The sequence below is a fragment of the Convolutriloba macropyga genome, chromosome 3, assembly GCF_964194025.1.
Source record: "Convolutriloba macropyga chromosome 3, txConMacr16.3, whole genome shotgun sequence".
NCBI classification, from domain to species: Eukaryota; Metazoa; Xenacoelomorpha; order Acoela; family Convolutidae; genus Convolutriloba; species Convolutriloba macropyga.
The window spans coordinates 44,695,105-44,716,308 of record NC_134470.1 but is presented as its reverse complement, the minus strand read 5'-3'; the positions used below and the strand labels follow the sequence as shown (position 1 = coordinate 44,716,308).

Sequence of the window (21,204 nt, the reverse complement as noted above, 5' to 3'; positions counted from 1 at the left end):
GCCCATGAACACACACAAACATAGACATACACATGCACACACTGATATATATATATATATATATATATATATATATATATATATATATATATATATATACGTACACACACATGCACACACATTCATTTGCAAACCCACATGCACCCACACACATGCACACAGATATATATATATATATATATATATATATATATATATTATATATATATATATATATATATATATATACTCACATACACAAGTACATACACTTTCAAGCACATACACACACATGCACACACACATACATATACACACATATACAGATATACTTACACATACAAACACGTACACATACACACATACAAATACACACACATACAAAAACATACTCACACCTACACATACACATATACATGCACACACAAATACACACACTTACTCACACTCATACAGATACGCTTACTCATACAAACACATACACACACATACACAAACGTACACATACCAACACATACAAATGCGTACACACATACAGATACACACTCATTCCCACATGTACAATCAGTAACAAATATACAACACATGCACACTCGCAGACACTCGCACTCATTCACACATCCAAACATACACGTACACTCACAAACACTCCTTCTCTCACACACTCAATTACACTCATACGCACGCTCACCCTCTTACATGCTCACACACACACACACATTCACACACACACACACTAACTCACACAGATACAGATACACATAGGCACTTACACATACACAATAACACATGAACATTCACACACTCTCACATACACACACTTACACTACCACACGTTAATTCTCACGCGTGCACTCACACATACACACACGCATACACACATACAGATACATATAGACACACACATAAACCCCCAGAAATACACACTCACACATACTCTCACACGTATACACGCATGCACATACACGTACACGCACTCTCGCACACACATACACACGCACACACACATACGCACACGTGTGTGCATGTGCGTGTGTGCACACTCACAGATACACATACACACGCAAACACAGAAAAACACACAAACAAACGCACACACGTGGACACGCACACATATCATACGTGTGTGCATGTGCTTGCATGCACACATACACAATTACACATACACAAGCACGCACACATATACACACGCTCACACACATACACACGCTCACACACGCACACGTGTGTGCATGTGCGTTTGTGCACACATACACACACGCTCATATACACACACGCAAGCACACCTCCACACACGCACGCGTACGGACGTACAAACACACAATACGCACGTAAGCATACATACTCAAACAGACATACACGCGCACGCACATACATGCAAACACAGACATGTACGTACATACACATGCATTTAAAACCCACATTAACCCACATACACACATGCACAAACATATACACACTCACATACACACGTACATACACACACACTTACAAACTCATACACATACGTGCACACACACATTCCTTTACAAACACACACCTAAATTTGTACATAAACACATACAAATACACACGCACATGCAAAAACATACTCACACCTACACACACACACACACACACACACACACACATATATATATATATATATATACAAATAAATATAAACACATGCACACTCATACAGATACACTTACTCATACAAAAACAAACACATACAAACACCTACAAATGCGTACTCACATACAGATACACACAAATACACATACACACGCTCACACACACGCACGCACACATTCACACGCTCACAAACGCACACGTTCTTTTACACACACGCAAGCACACTTCCACACAAACGCACAGTCACACACACACATTCATATGCACATAAACATACACACAAACAGACATACACATGCACACAAACACATGAACGCACACACAGACATGCACACATACATATACGTACACACACATGCACACACACATACATATTCATTTGGAAACCCACATACACACACATGCACACACAAACACCTACAAACACATACACATTCATGCACACTCACTTACACACATGCACACACACATTCACTTAGAATCACATACACACACGTATACACACATATACAGTTATACTCACACATAAATACAGATACACACACGTACACATACACTTACATACAATTACACATGCACATACAAAAACATAGTCACACCTACACATACAGACCTAGATGCACATAATATAAATACACACACATACAGATACACTTACTCATACAAACACATGCACACACATACACAAACGTTCGCATAGTAGTAGTAGTATATACAAATGCGTACGCACATACAGATACACATACTCACACATGCTTACATACTTTTACACGGGCACATACCCATACATACATTTACACATACATTCACAAATGCTCATTCACTAACAAATGCACAAACATGCACATTCGCAGACACTCGCAGTCATTCACACACAAACATACACGCTCACTCACACTCATTTTCTCTCACACACTAACACTCATACACACGCACACACTCCCTACACACATACACACTCAAACATACATTTTTACAGACATACACACACTTACACACACACACACACATACGTACACACGGAAACACGCATGCACGCAATCACACATACGCACTCACATACTAGCACACATACTTGCACGCACACATACACACACGCAGACGCGCGTACACACTTCTGCACGCACAAACACACACACACACACATCCTTAGGGCACACACATCCTTAGTCACACACAGAGCCCCCAATCCCCACATCTCACGGTGACAACCATAACCCAGCGCGCTCGCTTGACCCCTCTCCCCCCCCCCCCCCACATTAGACCCCCCACGCGCCTTCAATTAAGCTTATGCTAGCCTCCCTAGAACACAGCTAGCCACTGACGAAGCGAACCGCTCGTCAGTCGTTTGAGAGCATTTTGCCCGACGTTAGTCGACTATGTTGAGAAGATTGTGTGATAGCTAGGAAAGTGATCAATTACACTCATTGACAAAAGGAAACTTATTCTACATGGTAATCTGTCTTTTTTAAAGTCAATTGTAGTTAACATAATTTTGGCCGTTTCTTCTTTCAATCGACGCGTAAAAATCACAAATTCAATGTATCTAAATTAAGAAAAACTGACAAGCCTACTCAGAGAGAAAATCCAGATAGTTGGCCAGTTCTTTGTTTCAATCAGTAAATTCGGTCGCACCTAATGTTGTACTTGAACATCCCTCCATCTATGTGAGCAAGACTTTGCATTGCGAATTCAACGACTCTATGATCAAAACATTGAGCAAAGTGGATTTACTGTTTCAAACGGAAACCTATATCTGGATTTTCTCCCAAAGTAGAATTGTCGGTTTTTCTCAGCCTAGATAAAGTAAACCTCGGATGATCATTATCCGATTGATATAAAAATCAAAAGAAACGGCCCAAACTTTGTTAACTAATTTTGACTTCAAAAATAGGCACGTCACCGTGTATAATTGCATTTACTTTTGCCAATGAGTTTAGTTAGGTAGTAAACCAATAGGAAGAGTTTTGAGATGGTTGGGAAAATGATCAATCTGATAAATGGGCGGTATTTTCTAAATGGTTGCGATGTCGATTTGTCTGCCTAGACATGTTAGACCATGGCTCTGCGAACATTGATCGGAGTGAAGAGAATCTCCTAACAAGTGGAGGCACTTCGCCCCTCTCTCGAGGGCACCTGTCAACCACCGCTCTTTACGATGCGTCCAATTTCTCAACCTCCGGATTCGACCTCAGCACTCATAGTGAGTCGGTTGGCCTGGTTACCGGAGGTCATTTCAGAGAGAGAAGTGACCCCAGCTCAATGTACAGCTCATCGCCTAGAACCTACATGGGAGGCCTAATTGTTGGCAATGAGAACTCGCCAAACTTCCAACCACAGCATTCCAGGTATACAATGACACACAAGATCATTTGTCCATATATGTTCTGAGCAGTAGACAATTGTTCTATCGTTTACTCCATCAAAATTTATTCGTGAAGAATTTACTATTTTTGGGGTAGATTTGTTTGTCTAAATGCTACAGATCCTCCTAGCACATGGTGAGGCCAATAAATTTCTGAACTCGCAAAGTTCTAAACTCTGCTGTTTTGTTGACTTGGTGGACATAATTTTAACGTGAATATCAGTTCGTATGTGAAATTGTTTGGTCCAAATACAAAAGAAGGACGGCGGTGATATTTTTAGAGTTCAGTCTTCCATAATTAGCAGCAGTTCACGTCCTGCAGTCTACCAATCAATGCAGCAGCAGCAACACCATGGCTCCTTTTCGCCTACAGACCACCACCCTGCAGTCTCTACGTCTCCCTTCTCCACTTCGTCCAAACAGAACGGAGCAGAGTTCTCACAGTGCCAAGTAGGTCAACTAACGGTATTGCGTAATGTTAATAATAATAATAAATTTTTAACAACGCTGAGATTAATTACAACGCAAATTATAAATTTAAGGTATGCTTGGTTGGGGAAATCATGGTTTAAATCATTTCTAAGTTCAGTCAATTCTCATAAAATTTTCTTTCGATCAGCCTTGTGCCCCCAAATCACCATGGTGCCCACGCAATTAAGCATCTGCCTTTTATTTGTTCCCAGAAACCCTCACAATCGGGTCTTCAAAATTTCTTTATAATCAACCCACACAATCCGGTTGAACGGAAGAAATGAGCATTGTCCCCACTCATTGGGTGACAAACAAGTTCGCGCACAATAACTGGGCAACTAAAATTGGGTGAGTCAAGACTGTAAATTAACTATTGTGGGGCTGAGAGTGTTGTCGCAGCAATGAGTCTCATAACAGGGGATCTCTGGCGATCAGCATTGTCTAATGTTTAATAGCTAATGTTTAATAATTAGTTTATTAAAATAATAAATTGGTCCACAAATCCAAAGACAGATTCTTTATTGAAATCCTGATATATTAGTAACAAGAGATTTGCCATGGCATCATGTGTTTAAACAGGGGCCCTAAGATATTTTTTTTAAAATGACGATTATCATGCAACAATGATAGTTATTATGCAAAAATGTAATATTGGCTAGATTTGACTGAAGTACCATATCGGTTTCCCAAATGGCTATGGTATTTTTCAATTTATTATGAACGTTTCGGAGCTTACATTAACTTAAAGCTTGCTGTATGAGACTTAAGAATGCTGTAAATCATTACAATAAAAGTTCAGAATTAGCTTTGACAATAGTAGTAATAGTTAAGCAAGAGTGGGGGGGGGGGGGTAAAAAGACGTACCTATGTATAAAGATTACGTATAGCCTATTTTCCCTCAAATCCCAAAGACGTACCTCACAGCATGATACCCACGCTATTCACACGAGGGGGATTAGCAAGATAATACCTAAATATTAAACTAGTAAGGTCATTACCCATTCCCATATTGCAGTTTACTAATTTCAATTGCCAAGGACGTACCTCACAGCATGACACCCAAGCTGTTCACACAAAGGGGATTAGCTAGGTAATGTATTAATATTAAATTAGATAGGATGACTCATTGACAGTTGCGTACAACTTACGTGATTTCCAAAGACGTACCTCACAGCATGACACTCAAGCTGCTCACTCTAAGGGGATTAACATGATAGTGCTTTAACATCAAATCAGTAAGGTCATTGACCCCCTACCAAATTGCACTTTAATAATGTAAATCTCCAAACACGTACCTCACAGCATGACACCCAAGCTGTTCACACGAAGGGGTTTAACAAGATAGTGCCTTAGCGTCTAATCAATAAGGTCATTGACCCCCTACCAAATTACACTTTAATATTGTAAATTTCCAAAGACGTACCTCAAAGCATGATACCCAAGCCGCTCACACGAAGGGGTTTAGCTAGGTAATGTTTTAATATTAAATTAGATAGTATGAATCATTTTCAGTTATGTACGACTTACGTGATTTTAAAAACTGTACCTCACAGCATGATACCCAAGCTGTTCACACGAAAGGGATTAGCGAGATAATTCCTCAATAACAAATTAGTTTGGATTACTTATACATTCACCACTACTATTCATTATTTCAAAACAACTTCTAAAAATCAGTTGACAAAATTCCAGTTTAGTATTTTTTTATGGTTTATTTTCAGATAGACTTTGTTTCCTTCTTTTTGCCAGTTTCAAGTTCAACAATTAGTGTTGAAGCGGGTAAGCACAAAAAGTAAACTGATTGAAATCTTCCTTTGTTCCTGTATTTAAACTGAACCATATTAGCCGACCAAAATTTTCCCCAATAGCAGATAACGCAACATTTCACTTCGCTTCCAAATCCAATCACAAACTGGTAAGTTCGCTTTCATTAAAACCTGTTTTTGGGATATAAGAACAAATACCCAAATAAAAAAACCATTAATGATCAAAAAAATTTCACATGATTAGACAATTAGTCACTATATTATCATCACAATTACTAACATCACAATTACATCATGGCACATAACAATAACGTCATAGTGTTGTTATAATTACGTCATAGTTTCGTCATAATGACGTCACAATTACATCATTCTGTCGTCACATTCACGTCAGTGTCGTCACAATTACGTCATAGTGTCGTCACAATTACGTCATAGTGTCGTCATAATAACGTCAAAATGAAATCATTCTGTCGTCACAATCACATCAGTGTCGTCACAATTACGTCAGTGTCGTCATATTTACGTCATAATAAAGTCACAATTACGTCATTTTGTTGTCACATATACGTCATATTTATTAAAGGACATTTCATTTCCGTTTCCATTTCATTTTTCTGATTTACATAATTGAGTGCAGTTGAGTATAATAATCGTTAAAACTTCTGAAAAACATTTTATTTCATCGCAGCTTTCTTTTTAACAATTTTTTTCACTCCTCCTCACTTCTAATCTTACAGTTTAATTTCAGAGATGCCTCGAAAGTCGGACCAAACGAACTTTGCAGTTCTTGCGATAAGATTATTTTGAGATCCAATATGAGCAGACATCAGAAGCTTCATGCAAAAAGATGTTCACAATGCTCCCAGTCATTTCCGGACGACGAGAAACTGCAGCGTCACATTGCTTCTAAACATGCACCGTCTATCATTAAAAAGAAGAAGTTTTTGTGTGGCAGCTGCAATTCAACGTTCTCCACATATTATCAACTACTTCATCATAAACGAAACAATCACCAGCATTCTGTTCCGGTGGCTTACGATGATGTTGACTTATCTATCTATGCAGACTCTCCCGCTCTTCATAGTGAACTTCAAACGGTTCAACACTTTCTCCGAGACTCGGTTCTTGAATTGTCCAGAAAAAAATTTCACAACTTCAAAATAATGGAGATCAACCATGGAACAGTGATCGAAAAATTGGATTGTGTTTACAACAAGTTACCCAATTCAGCAAAAATCAATATTTCATTTGGATTCGTGCTGCAGAGTGTGCAAAATCCTGAAGAATTTCGCTACTACTACGCAGCAGATAACAACCCCGTATTCTTAAACTCCATGGTTCTCTCTGATAACTCAGATCTGAATTATATCAAATCAAAGCTGAGAGAAGATGAAATTTTACCAAATCTAATTAATCAACATCCAGACACAAAGTGGAAGTTTTATTGCGTTACAAATGTCACTTTCTTTGTATTTCTCCTCAATGGTGTTCCGCTAGGATGCATGGAACAATCAATTCCATCAACATTACTGAAGAATGCAATAGTTGAAGGTTTTGTGTCTGACTGTGAAAAAAGACCTTACCAGGACAACTTGTGTATGTTCCGTGCACTGGCCTATGAATTATATGGCAGCAATGAGATACAACAAAATACAATGGAATTGATGCAGATGTTTCTCTCAGCGACAAGGAGAGATGACGAAACCTTTCCAGGAATACATGAAGACGATATTCCTGTTCTTGAGGCTCTAGTTGACAGAAACATTCAACTTTACTCAATATTTTTTAGGAACAAGCTGAAATTTTTGCTGAACTCACTCGTCGCTCCTCGATGAAACGCATAAAGACAACTTCATTACTGAGATATGAAAATCACATTTGTTGGACAGCAGACATCAACAAGTTCCTCAAAAAGTTCCGGTGTTACATTTGCGATCACTTTTTCGGTAGGTCAAATAATTTGGAAGTCCACATGAGGAATTGCTCAGAGAGAACAAAACACCACTATCCCTCAGGTGCCTATCAACTATGAGAAACTATTTTCGAGCGCTTGGAAGATGTAAATATTAATGTTCCGCAGGAGCTGAGATTGTTTTCTAATCTTATCGTATTCGATTTCGAGTCAATAACAGTCCCGGACAATACACTCAGAAACACAGAATTGACTTCGTGGATAGGAAAACATGTTACCATTAGTGTGTCAGTATCTCCGAATCTGCTCTCCGAGACAATTTTTATTTGCAACGAAGATCCGCTTCAACTAATCCGTGATTTTTTGTCCAGCTTGACTAATATAGCAGAAAAAAGCACACTTTTAATGAAGGAAAAACTCAAAATTTCGTGCTGGAATTGGAAGAAAAATATTGCACTGTTCCACAATTGGTTCCAGTGAAAGACAAGCAGGTACACACCGGAGCGGAAGACTTAATTGACAACGAGGAGGAACTTGACGGCGAGGAAGACGCAGACCTTGAAATTCAGCGACCGAGATGCGAGCTCAAGATGTTATCAAAATTGAGACAAGATTTTGAGAACTATTACAGCACCATTCCTGTGTTTGGATTCAACAGTTCGAGGTACGATTTGAACTTAATCAAAGAGTATCTTCTACATCACCTTCTAATAGAAAAAAAACGTTGTTCCTAAAGTGATTCGAATGGGGAATAAATATATTGGCATGAATTTTCTTGGTCTACAGTTTCTAGACATTTTAAACTTCCTGGGAGGAGCGACTACTCTGGATAACTTCCCAAAAGCCTATGGAGCAAGTGAAGAGAAAAGTTTCTTCCCCTATGAATGGTTCGACCCTATTGAGAAGTTGAATGTATCCCAACTGCCACCAATCGACAGCTTTTGGAGCAAGTTGAAGAACCACAGCGTTCTTTCGGTCGAGTACGATAAGTTCGTGCAATTGAAAAACGGTAGAATGGAACAGGATGAAATTTTGAAGAAGTTGAGACTCAAGAAAGTTCCACAAAATGCCGAAGAAAATTAATTGGAGCTCCAAAATATATGGGAAAGAGAAGGCATGCAGACGTTTCGCGACTTCCTCATGTGGTACAATAACAAAGATGTCGAACCTACACTTGAGACTATGAAGAAAGTGATCAGTTTTTACCACTCAAGACAAGTAGACATGTTGAAGTTGGGGTACTCTTCCCAACTTAGCAAACAGGTTCCTTCATTTGTCAACAGATGCAGCTTTCTTTCCGTTTTGTGAGAAAGATAAAGACCATAATAATTGCATTCGGAAATGATTGACAGGGGTACCCTCAATTATTTTTTAAAATGTATGCAAAAGTTGGTGAAACAAAGATCCGAGAGTCAGAAAACGTTTGCAAGTCAATTGTCGGAATAGATGCCAGTCAACTGTACACGTTTTCCATGACAAAAGAGATGCCAACAGGACCATATACTAAGTGGGAGTACAATGAAGAGACTGCAAAATTCCATCCAAACAGGAACTGGAGAAGCTACTTTGAACAGCAGATCATGGACTACTTCCAACAGGTTCACCCCAATTGTAAAATACAAACCCAGTTCACACACAAACAAAAGAAGCTCGGTCCTTATTTAGTTGATGGGTTTTGTAGTCATTGCAACACGGTTTTTGAAGCGATGGGATGCTTCTTCCACTTTTGTCAGTGTCAAGAGGAAAAACCGCTTCTCTTCAAGGACATTGAAAGCGGATTGAAGCGAAGAGAACATGACAATGATAGAAGAGAGTACCTGAAAGGATTGGGTTAAATGTTGAAGAGATCTGGGAGTGTCAATGGAAGAAATGGAGGAGCGAAAACACAAATGGGGTTAAAGACTTTCTCAAGTCAAATTATCCCTTCCAACCATCGATGACCAAAAACTCGCTCGTTGAGAAAATCAAACGCGGAGAACTGTTTGGTATCGTCGATTGCAGTCTTGAAGTTCCAGAGGAAATGTATCCTTACTTTGAAGACTTTCCTCCAATTTTCAAGAATTGTGAAGTTGGACGAGATGACATTGGAGAGCACATCAAAGAGTTTGCAGAACGCAACAAATTACAACCCAGACCCAGAAAAATGCTCATTTCCAGTTTCAAGCTTGAACGAGGACCCGTTATCACACCACTTTTGTTATTTTATCTAGAAAAAGGTGTTATCCTAAAAGACGTCTTTTGGTTTCTACAATACACTCCCAGGCGCTGCTTTGAGACATTTGTTCAGAATGTTGTCGATGCCCGCCGCGAAGGAGGTCAGCGGAGACATTGAAGCTGATTGGAAACAGTTTGTATGGATATCAGATCATGGACCGTAGTCGACATACGAACACCAAGTACGTGAAAGGCTCACAGGTGGACAAATTTATTAACAATAGGTTTTTCAAGACTATGAATGAGCTACCAGAGCAGATATATGAGGTAGAAATGAGCAAGTCGCGTATCGGTCATAAAGAGCCAATAATTTTAGGCTTCTTCATCCTCCAGTACGCCAAACTCACCATGTTACTACTTAAATACAACTTCTCCCCTTTCTGTGATAAAAACAAGTACGAACTCATTGAAATGGATACCGACAGTCTCTACATGGCCCTTGGTGAGGAAAAAATTGATGAAATCATTCGACCAGAAATGCGATCAGTGTGGTACTGGTTGAGACAGAGTAACTGCAATGATAACTTCGCGGCAAACTCCAGCAGCAATCTCTTCCCACGAGAATGTTGCAGAAACCATGCTGCCTTTGACAAGAGAACTCCTGGACTTTTTAAGGAAGAATGTAGGTGCTCTGAAATGATTGCTCTTTGCTCAAAGACGTACTGCTGTTACGATGAGGAAACAGACACAGTTAAGCTATCAAGTAAAGGACTCAACAAGAACAGCATTGAGGAGCCCCTAAACAAGTATAGAAAAGTTCTGGTCAATGAGGAGCGAGTTTTTTCAACAAATCGTGGCTTCAGAGTTGTTGACAACAAGAATGTTGTACCTATGAACTAAAGAAAGTGGGACTTTCATATTTTTATCCCAAGCGTAAAATCTGTGAAGATGGTATTCACACTACTCCTTTAAATTTTTAACTTATTCTTAGATCGCTACCTGTCTAGTAAAAAGGCAAGCTTCCAAAATTAAAGCCTCAGAGTTCAGCCCCCCGGTATCGATCATATAGAACGCTGGAGATGATCGGATCAATTTCAGTCCGAGGTTGACATTTGGGAGAAGTAAAGTTTCACAAGCAAGTAGACCTATTGCCAACGGACTGTAAAAAGTAAATTCATCTTTATCTTTTTGAAAAACAACATCTGTAAATGGTCGTTTTGTAAAATCGTTTGACTCTATCTCGTATCGATATCCTTGTCATTGGGATAAGCTCTCCTTGGTTCCTTTTGTCCCTGAAAATTCAGCAGAGACAAAAGCTTGGTGAGCATAAAGAGAATTGGCACTGTGAACTTGTTCATTGTTTAGATAGACTTCGCAATTAGAGAAAAGTGAATGAAGAGCATTGTTTACCAATGTTTCTTCGGCATTATCCAAACGTGTTCGATCGCCTTTAAAAACCCTTCCTCTGATGAATAATCGAGTAGATCGCAAGTCAGTGAAAAGATTACGATCAGTTTCCAATTGAAATTCGATTGTTGACTCTTTTAAGGAATTTGTTGGAAATATTTGTTGTTCATTGGACCAAAGAATTGGGTCTAAAATTGGAACTTTCCCAAAAAAATCGAGCATAGAGTGAGACAAGGAATTCATTTGCAATTTAGCCGACCCTTTTTTATAATGATAATTGAGGAAATGATCAAGATTTTTTCTGGAATAATAAAGTAAGTTGAACTTGATCAATAGGGAAGAAGGGAGCAAGGTGTCCAGCAGCGTTTTTTAATTCTACATGGATACTGTGGAAGTTCGATTTGATTACTTTATGGAACCTCAAGTGTTCGAAACTGCGATAACTCAAAACCTGCGATCTCTTAAAAATCATCATTATGGAACTCTCGGTTTTTGAATGGGAAGGAGCGTAGTAGAGGACATTTCACATCAGCGACTGAATTGGGTTCAACTATATCCAAGTAGAGTAAAACTGTATGTGTTCCAGTAATATCAAAAGGGATATCTGCCGTTGCCCAGGACTTGGTGTTGTATGATCTTTTCGAATAAGGCATAACAGGTTTGTCAGCTTCAACGCTCAAGTTAGCAGCCAAACTTTTGCTGAATGATACAATTTGAGATCCTCTATTGCAAAAAGTTAATCTTCGACATTTTTTGTCGATGTTGATGGAAAATTGAGGATCTAAGTTTTTGGGATGTCGTGCATTTTTGGGAATATCTGTAAGACTCTTTACAAATTCATCCATAGAGTTAAAAACTCCTGGTGGAATGGCGAAGACATGCTTAAATTTCTCATCATAGTGAAAGGTCATCAATCCTCCTTCCATGTTATAACATATACCGGGATATGATACTTCGACTAAAGCTACTTCCCAAGATGCAACCAGTTTAATTTTGTCGGGAAGAAAATTAGTGAACGAAGCCATTGTATTTTGAGGATAAACTTTAGAGGAAGCCTTGGATGCCAATTCCAGAAAAAACGAATTCATGATGTTTGACCGTACTGTGTGACGTTTATTGGGAAAATGATTAGTCAAGGTTCTTCAGAAAGCCTTTCCGAATTTTCTGCGGAACGTTACTTTGTCTAGTGTTTTTCCTCTTTTTCATACCACCACCAACTTGTTTTCGTATTGTTGATTTTGCAGTCTTCTTTACTGCTTTTTTAATTGAAGTCTGTCCTGACAAAACGCCACCAATTTCGGCAACGGCTGACTCGATTACATTTCGTCCAATTTTTTTGCAGCAGTTAAAACGTATTTCTTGAGAATGGGAAGAGTTGTTCTAGCGACTGTTCTAGCCAAGGCTCAAAAGCCACGCCCTCTCTGACGGGGAACTCCTTTAAAATAAGGCAGATTGTAGCCGTCCATTTTCTAGCGCGACTAATTGAAATATGATTATTTACTTTTTGACAATTCTTGCTCGTAAAAGATTCCATCAATGTTTTCTTCTTTCTGATCAACAACAAAGTAAGTCGGGAAGGGAGCCAGAGGGTTTATTTTTCGAATTAAGAAAATTTCATGTGTATAGTGAGGTTTTTATCCTTTTTGAAAATTGTGCTCTACTAATACCAACCGAACTTTATCACCTACTTTAAAATTAGGCTTCTTGTTTTTTCGTAATTTCATCCCCTTGTACATAACAGTCAAAAAGTCAGCATTTACTACATCTTTGGGCGCCAACCCAATACTTGGGTTTTTTCTAGAGTTAATGACGTCAGCGAACATTTGCAGGTCTTTGATGTAGGATAATGTGTCGTTTTCTTCCAGATAGCGGTAAATTACGTTTTTCAGGGTTCGTATAGCTCTCTCGCCAAAAGCTACTTTTGTTTCACTATAAGTGTGATAATATTTGACTCCCACGTCCTCGCAGAAATTGGCCATATCTTAAAAAAACTCTTTTCTTGGTCTAACCATACTTTCTTTGGGAAATTGAGTTTGTTCTTTTTCGAACACATTTTGATAAAAGCTGCTTTCACAGCCCCTGCTCCTTTGCTTCGTAATGATTCTACTCGCAAGAATCGAGAAAAAACATCAACAGTAACGAGTAAAAAGTTGATACCTCGATTCCATTGTGATAGTTTATCCATTTGTGCAAGATCTAAACACCAAATCTCATCAATATAGCGAGCATTTGCATTTAGCCGGGGAAACGTTCGTCTGATTCCCTTGTACTTCGTATAAGAGTCTTTTGACTGCAAAAACTCTGAAACTTTGTTGCGACTAAGTCCACTTGATTTTGTTAGGTTGTTGATAGAACCGAAAGCTGTTGGTCCCTTCCCTTTGTACAACTTCTGCAATTTGATTCTATCTGAAACTGTAATTGAACCAGTCTGAGCCATATTGTGTCCTCAAAATGTTGTTTTTAACCAGATGTGGTCTCAGATTTAGAACTTGAAGAATTAAGAAACAGTTTGGATCAACTGGAGCGTTTTTCAATTTGATTGAATGAGGGAATGTTTTTATATCAACTCCTGTGTCAACTTTGTCAACAATAATTCTATTGGAAAGTGAAATTTTCAATCGTTTATTTTCGAAAATTTCTTTCAAAGTTTTCAATGTCTCAGGACTGTTCTTATAGTGAAGGCCAGATCGGTCTTAAGTTCTTTAGGTGGACGATCGGTTTTTTCGGAACTAACTTCTTCTTTCGCTTTTTTGATAACTGGCAAAACAGTTTCTTCCTTTTTATAGATCTCGCAGGAGGGTTCCGGTAAATTTCTTTTTCTGGTCTCCCACAGTTCTTTTGGAACAAGAACAAACTTTTTGACCTCACTCATTGAAGAAAGTTGAAAATTTTTTCATACAAGGTCGATATATGTAACTTAAAATTGTTATTCCAGCTTTCGAGCCCAATATAAGTCTTCTGGAATTTAGTGTTGTTGATTTTGAAGTGAGCTTTCTAAGTTGTTTTTGGAAGTGAACAAACTGATTTCTTTTTACTCCTGTGAGGTTTCCTTCAATCAAGTTTACAATACACTCACAGAGATAAACTCTTTAGGAAAATGTAGAAGGAAAGCTGGTTTAAATTTCTTGCTGAGATTCCGAAAGAGCTTCATAGTATAAAAGTTCTGTGCGTTTATCATTAATATAACTAATACGAGCACGGTTGTTCGGTACAAAAAATTCTGAGGGAAAGGATGTTACATTTGAACAGTATCTCAACAAATCAGGTGTAGATGGTCTCAAATCAATCATAAGATGACCATATGGTTCTTGTGTTGCATCATCATACCGCAGTTTTAGTTGTCTTCCTTTTTTTCCGTCTTTAGATAATAATGATTCACACTTTGATTAATTGGAATCGTGGTGACATTTTCAAAAAACAACAATATGCAAGACCTGTCATATGTCCCAAGAAACAAAAATTCAATATAGAATTAAAAATGGAACCATGTAACAAAATCCAGGGCCGATATTTAGATTTGTTTTCAGGTATCCTGCGGCATTATCAAATGTAGCATGTAATCGAAAAATTTGTGACCATTTGAGAAGTTTTTCTAACTTTGAGTCACCAACTCCTATTAGTCATCCAAACGGAGCTTCTCTGTTGATTTTATCCAGATCTACACTTTTGTCCAAGCTTCGACAGACAGCCAAAAAATAATTTTTCCGTTTTGTATTTCCAACAAAAAGTTTACTGATTTCTTTCTCTAACGCTACAATTTCCTCAATGTTCATATCAAGCAACTGAACTGAAACATTAAATTTTAAAAAGTGATTAAATACAAACATCACAAATTACAATATAGAAAGTTTACAATTACTTTTATGCACTTTGCGATCTTTTTTGGTTTTTGACTTTGTTCAGCACTGAAACAATTTCCTCTCTCATTCTGTGTAGTTTCTCCATCTCCCCAATTCGGACCGAAAGAAAATATTTCCTTCTAAAACAGTCCTTTCCAGTCCCTCGTGTGAACAGCTTGATTGTGAAATAACATCGATTGGGATCATCTTGGGAAAATATTCTAGTCACACACACTTTCCGTGGAGCAGTCTCACTCACCTCCCAGAACACATCGAATTTTGTTTTTTCCTCTACATCAGTTGGTTGGAATACACTTTCGTCAATCACCAGCTGCGCACTACCTACGGTAGGTTCGAACAGTAGTGCTTCTTTTATCATTTCAGGTATCTTTTCAATATGGATGGTTTCCTCTAAGATGGTTTCCTCTTGGATGCTGATTTGAAACTTTCGGTTACCGTATTCTTGAAAGGACCAACAGTTGTTTCTTCCATCGTGCTCTTCATTTGGTTTTGAGTCGGTGTTGTCTTTTTTATCGTTGATGTCTTTAAATAGAGAAAACATGCTCTCATTATGGTAATCCAACTGTGGTGAGGGAACAACTGGTTTTCCTTTGTAATTTCGTTTGCGTATGGGAAAGGAGAATTGTTTTTTGGAGTTAGGTGAGACTGAGCTTTGATCCATCTGTGGCGTGAGAATGTGAAGTTAGTAAAAAATGAGTTTTTAAAGCAGAAAAATTGTGTATACAAGGGTAACTGAATATTAAAAGTGGAAAGAAACAAATGAATGAATTATCTTCACGAAAAAGCTTGATATCTTGAACCAATGAAATATAAGTAAGAACGAGAACAGTTGAGAAAAATAAACTTCGTAACAAATGAGATTTTATAAAAGAATTCGTAACCAATGAAAAGAGTGTGCATCATGACGTAATACTTATGTCACTTCTATTTTTAGTAAAATCACATGATGTCAAAGATGAGTTTTTTGTATTTAGTCACGAGAGGATGAATGTAGCATCGGACACAAGAGAGTTATCTCACTGTTACGACTTAGATTGGAGAACACCTGTAGTTCGAGAAATGGATATTTTGATGAGATGATTGGCTCTCATCATTGTCTTTTTTCTGGATCGGAGGAAGAATAAGCTCTTTGAAATCTGTCAGATTGAAGGCTGCTGATTTTTTAGAAAATGAGTCAGCATGTTTGCAGAACATGTCTTCTACCCACCATACACCGTAGTGATTTATGTCACGAGAGTACGGGAACATAATACCTTTGCTGTCTTTCAGTGGATGAAATCCTTCTTCTTTTCGAATTCTCTCAATAGCTTGAAAATAGGTGGGTAGAGAAAATACTGAATTGTTGACTTTTTCTTCGGCTAGGTGGAGGTTATGATGTCTAGCTGCCTCTAAAGTTCTCCACAAATCCTTCGGAAGTATCAAGCTAGTAGTCTGTGTTTTAATTGTTACTCTAGTGCAATCCACCTCAAAAGACAATTCCAAATTGTTATCGTTTACTACCGTTTTAAACATTGATGCTTCCGTGATAGGAGCGTAATCTAAATCTGAATGAAGTGTAGAAAGAAAAGATATTGAAGGAAGTAAAGGAAGAATTGGAGTAAATTGCATTCTTTTTAGGCTACTTATGTTCAACCAAGCCAAAAGACAAAATGAATCGATAATGTTTCTCAGCATCAACATTCCAAAATCAGATCTGACAGATTAATTGATTGGCTAAAAAATCAGAAATTGACATTTTCAAAACAATAATACATCTTTTTCTGAAATCGGAAAACTTGAACTTTAGTATAAAACGACACAGTAAAACACTATTTTAAACAAAAAAAATGATTTAAAAAAAATGTAAAAAATCTGTATATATCAAAGATTAAAAAAATGTACTTTTTTTGTTAATATGGGAATGGGTGGGTAAATGATCTTATTAATTTGTTATTGAGGCACTATCTTGCTAATCCCCTTCGTGTGAACAGCTTGGGTATCATGCTGTGAGGTACATTTTGAAAATCACGTAAGCTGTGCATAAGTGTAAATGAGTCATCCTATCTAATTTAATATTAAAACATTACCTAGCTAATCCCCTTCATGTGAACAGCTTGGGTATCATGCTGTGAGGTACATTTTTGAAAATCACGTCAGCTGTACATTAGTGTAAATGAGTCATCCTATTTAATTTAATTTTAAGACATTACCTAGCTAATCCCCTTCGTGTGAACAGCTTGGGTATCATGCTGTGAGGTATGTGTTTGGAGATTTACTTTATTAAAGTGTAATTTGGTAGGGGGTCAATGACCTTACTGATTTGATGTTAAAGCACTATCTTGTTAATCCCCTTCGTGTGAGCAGCTTGAGTGTCATGCTGTGAGGTACGTCTTTGCAAATCAGGTAATTCGTACGCAACTGTCAATGAGTCATCCTATCTAATTTAATATTAATACATTACCTAGCTAATCCCCTTTGTGTGAACAGCTTGGGTGTCATGCTGTGAGGTACGTCTTTGGAAATTGACATTAGTAAATTGCATTCTGGGAAAGGGTAAATGACCTTCTTATTTTGTTGTTAAGGCACTATCTTGCTAATCCCCTTCGCGTGAACAGCTCGGGTATCATGCTGTGAGGTACGTCTTTGGCAATTGAAATTAGTAAACTGCAATATGGGAATGGGTAATGACCTTACTAGTTTAATATTTAGGTATTATCTTGCTAATCCCCCTCGTGTGAACAGCGTGGGTATCATGCTGTGAGGTACGTCTTTGGGATTTGAGGGAAAATAGGCTATACGTAATCTTTATACATAGGTACGTCTTTTTACCCCCCCCCCCCGCCACTTGCTGAACTATTACTACTGACAATCTGAAACATTTTATCCTTAAATCCAAACGTTAAGTTTTATTGCAGAAAGTTTACATTGCTAGAGATAGCTCTATTTATTATTAGCCGCAAAGCGTTAGCTGGGTCTATTATTGGCCTTGTCTTGGTTGTACGACTCGAAGGGGAGAATTGGTTTTCTTAACGTTTTAACGACCCGAAGAGTAGTAATGGTTTTCTTGGGGTTTTTACTATTTGTTCTTGGGGTCTTGCGGAAGTACTATTTTTTCCGACGGCTTTTCGACCTAAAAGCTAAATTGAGAAAAACTGCCCAGTTAGATTTATTTTACTGAAAGAGAAATTTTTTCCAGCCATTTTTTCGTCCATTTGGCTTTAATGTGTTGCTGGTAGTTTGTTTTTGTAAAAGTACTTTTTTGAGTGACGATGTATCAATATTTAACCATCTCGATGTTTTGTTCACGAGAACCTATTAGTTCCTTTCAAGCGCTGAAATGGCTCAATTTTCTCAAATTTTTAACTATTTTTCTGCTCTTTTAATTTTTTTTAAATCTTCGAACGATCTTTTTTAATTAATATATACGACAGCGTCCCTTGAAAATCTGTTGTGTGAGGTTTATTTATTTTATAGCATTGTACTTATACTGGTCCGATTTTATCGGTTTTGTCTACTTTTTCCAGTTTGTTTTCAATTAGGCTTGATCTTATAGAATAAGGCTTGGCGCTTCATCAGGAATTTTCTTGCCGTGTTACTGATAATTTTATTATTTTTGGCAGTGTCTTCGGAAAAAATTTCATCATTTCATTTTTTAACCATATTTGACATTAAAGGCAAATCATTTCAATGATGCAAAGCGTTGAATACTGTTTTCAATACCGTATTTTGATAGGATGATTTTGCAGTTTAACTCAAGTTTCATTTATGAATAGTGAAATGTGCAAGATTCGTTTTTGGTAATTTTTTGGCAGTCTAACTGCAACCGACAAATTCTAGCATTTTAAAACCTTCTGTTCCTTGAAATTATTGATGCTGAATTTTTTCATTACCTTTAGTTTTTTTTTGCTCTGCCTTTGATTTGTTTTAAAATTTTTAATGTTTTCTTCAAAAATTTTCCCCCTTTGTTTTTCTGCTGTTGACTTTTTTTGATTGAATGCGTAATTTTAAACGCTAAGTTGTATTGCAGTAAGTTTAAAAATCTGGAGATAGATCTAGTCGTTAATAGCTGCGAATTAAAGCTGAGGCTATTATTGGCCTTTTGCTTCTCGAACAGGAGTAATGATTTTTTTACTTCTCGAACAGGAGTAACGGTTTATTCAAGCTTGTTTGAACCGGCAGTACTATTTTAGCGAACAGTGTTTTGATCTAAGATCGAGTTTGATTTAAATTGCGCAGTTAATTATATTTTTCTCAGCGAGAGAAGTTTTTGTTTCAGCCATTGTTTCGTCCATTTGGCTTTATATTATTGCTTATAATTTTTTGTACAAAAATTTTTGAGAGAACGATGCATCAATATTCAACTATCTATTTTTGGCATTCCAGTGTTTATGAGTGCCTAGCAATGCGATTTACGTGGCAAGACTTTCAGTTTTTTTAATTTTTTCTTCTTTTTTGGATTTTTTTCAATAGTTTGGATCTTTCTGCGAACGTTTGTAATTAATCTATATGGCAAGTTCTTTTTGATCTTTGATGCATTGAGGATCTCTTTTTTCGACGTGAGGATTTTAATATTGTGTTACTAATAATTCATTGTTTTTTTGCCGTGCTAATTATTTCATAATTGCAGTTTTTACAATATTTTGATATTTTAGGCAAACTATTTTTTTTAGTTCAATCTTTGAATTCTGCTTGCATTTTATATTTCTCTGACAGGAGGTTAATTTTGTTATTTTACCGAACTTTCATTTTTAAACAATGAACTGTACTTGTTTTTCTAATTTATTTGAATCAATTTTTTGTTCAAGTTTCAAAATTATGAAGGTTTAAAAAAACTTTTTTAAATCTGTCTATAATCTTCACTTTCTAGCATTTGTTACTTTTTTTCTCGCAAATATTTATGTTATGAGTTGTTTGAAGAATTTAAGATTTTTTAATTTTTCAAGTTCTTTTGTTGGCCGTTGATTTTTGTTAGTATACTGCAGTTCTGCAAAAATGGTTTGAATTAATTATTCCGTGTTCTGACCGGTGTTCGTTTTGTTGAATTTTCTTGGTGCCAGATTTTGGTTATAGTCGATTTTTTGCCTTTGAATTTTAATCTGTTCTTTTTTTATAATAATTTTAAGTTTTGCAATATATTCAGCTCTAAAAAATCTAACAAGAGAGAAGTATTAAAGACTTTGCTGTGAAGCCGCAACGAAAAGTTCTGTTTGCTTGAGACATACGTTTTGTTATTTTTAACAAATCGTTTCGATTTTTAGATTCTTTCCGCCTCACGCTTTAACAAGCTGTCTTGAGTTTCAGAGATAATTGAGTTTATTTGCATTTTTGAGACCTGGTGTTTCGTTAAAGTTATTAGTCCAGTCACTTTTTTGAGCCTATTAGTTTGCGATTTTAAAGAACTCAAAATCACGGTGCTTCAATTTTTTTCATTGTTTCCAGTCAAATTTTTGTGTGTGCAAGGTTTTAATCAGTGTAATTTTTGCATGGTTTCTGAGCGATTGTAAAATTGTTTTAGCTTACTGGCTTCGATGTCAATTCTGACTGAAGTTTTTCTCGTTACGCTGGAGTTGTAAATCGTTACCGATTTTTCTAGTTAACTCATGTGACGAGGCAAAGATTAATAGTCGTCAGCAGACAAAAGAATGCTTTTTAGCTGGTTGCAATAACGTTTGTTTCGGGAAGGTGGAACAC

The 21,204-nt window shown here is 37.2% G+C and overlaps 1 protein-coding gene across 1 annotated transcript in view; it reads left to right on the top strand.

The window, feature by feature from the left end:
* Window positions 1–21,204, top strand: part of LOC142336226 (transcriptional enhancer factor TEF-1-like) — a 120,166-nt gene that overhangs the window by 35,499 nt on the left and 63,463 nt on the right. Inside the window, exons 6-7 of the mRNA XM_075384900.1 lie at window positions 3,644–3,944; window positions 4,243–4,411. Coding sequence (XP_075241015.1) covers window positions 3,644–3,944; window positions 4,243–4,411 — 470 coding nt within the window. The remainder of the gene's footprint in view (window positions 1–3,643; window positions 3,945–4,242; window positions 4,412–21,204) is intronic.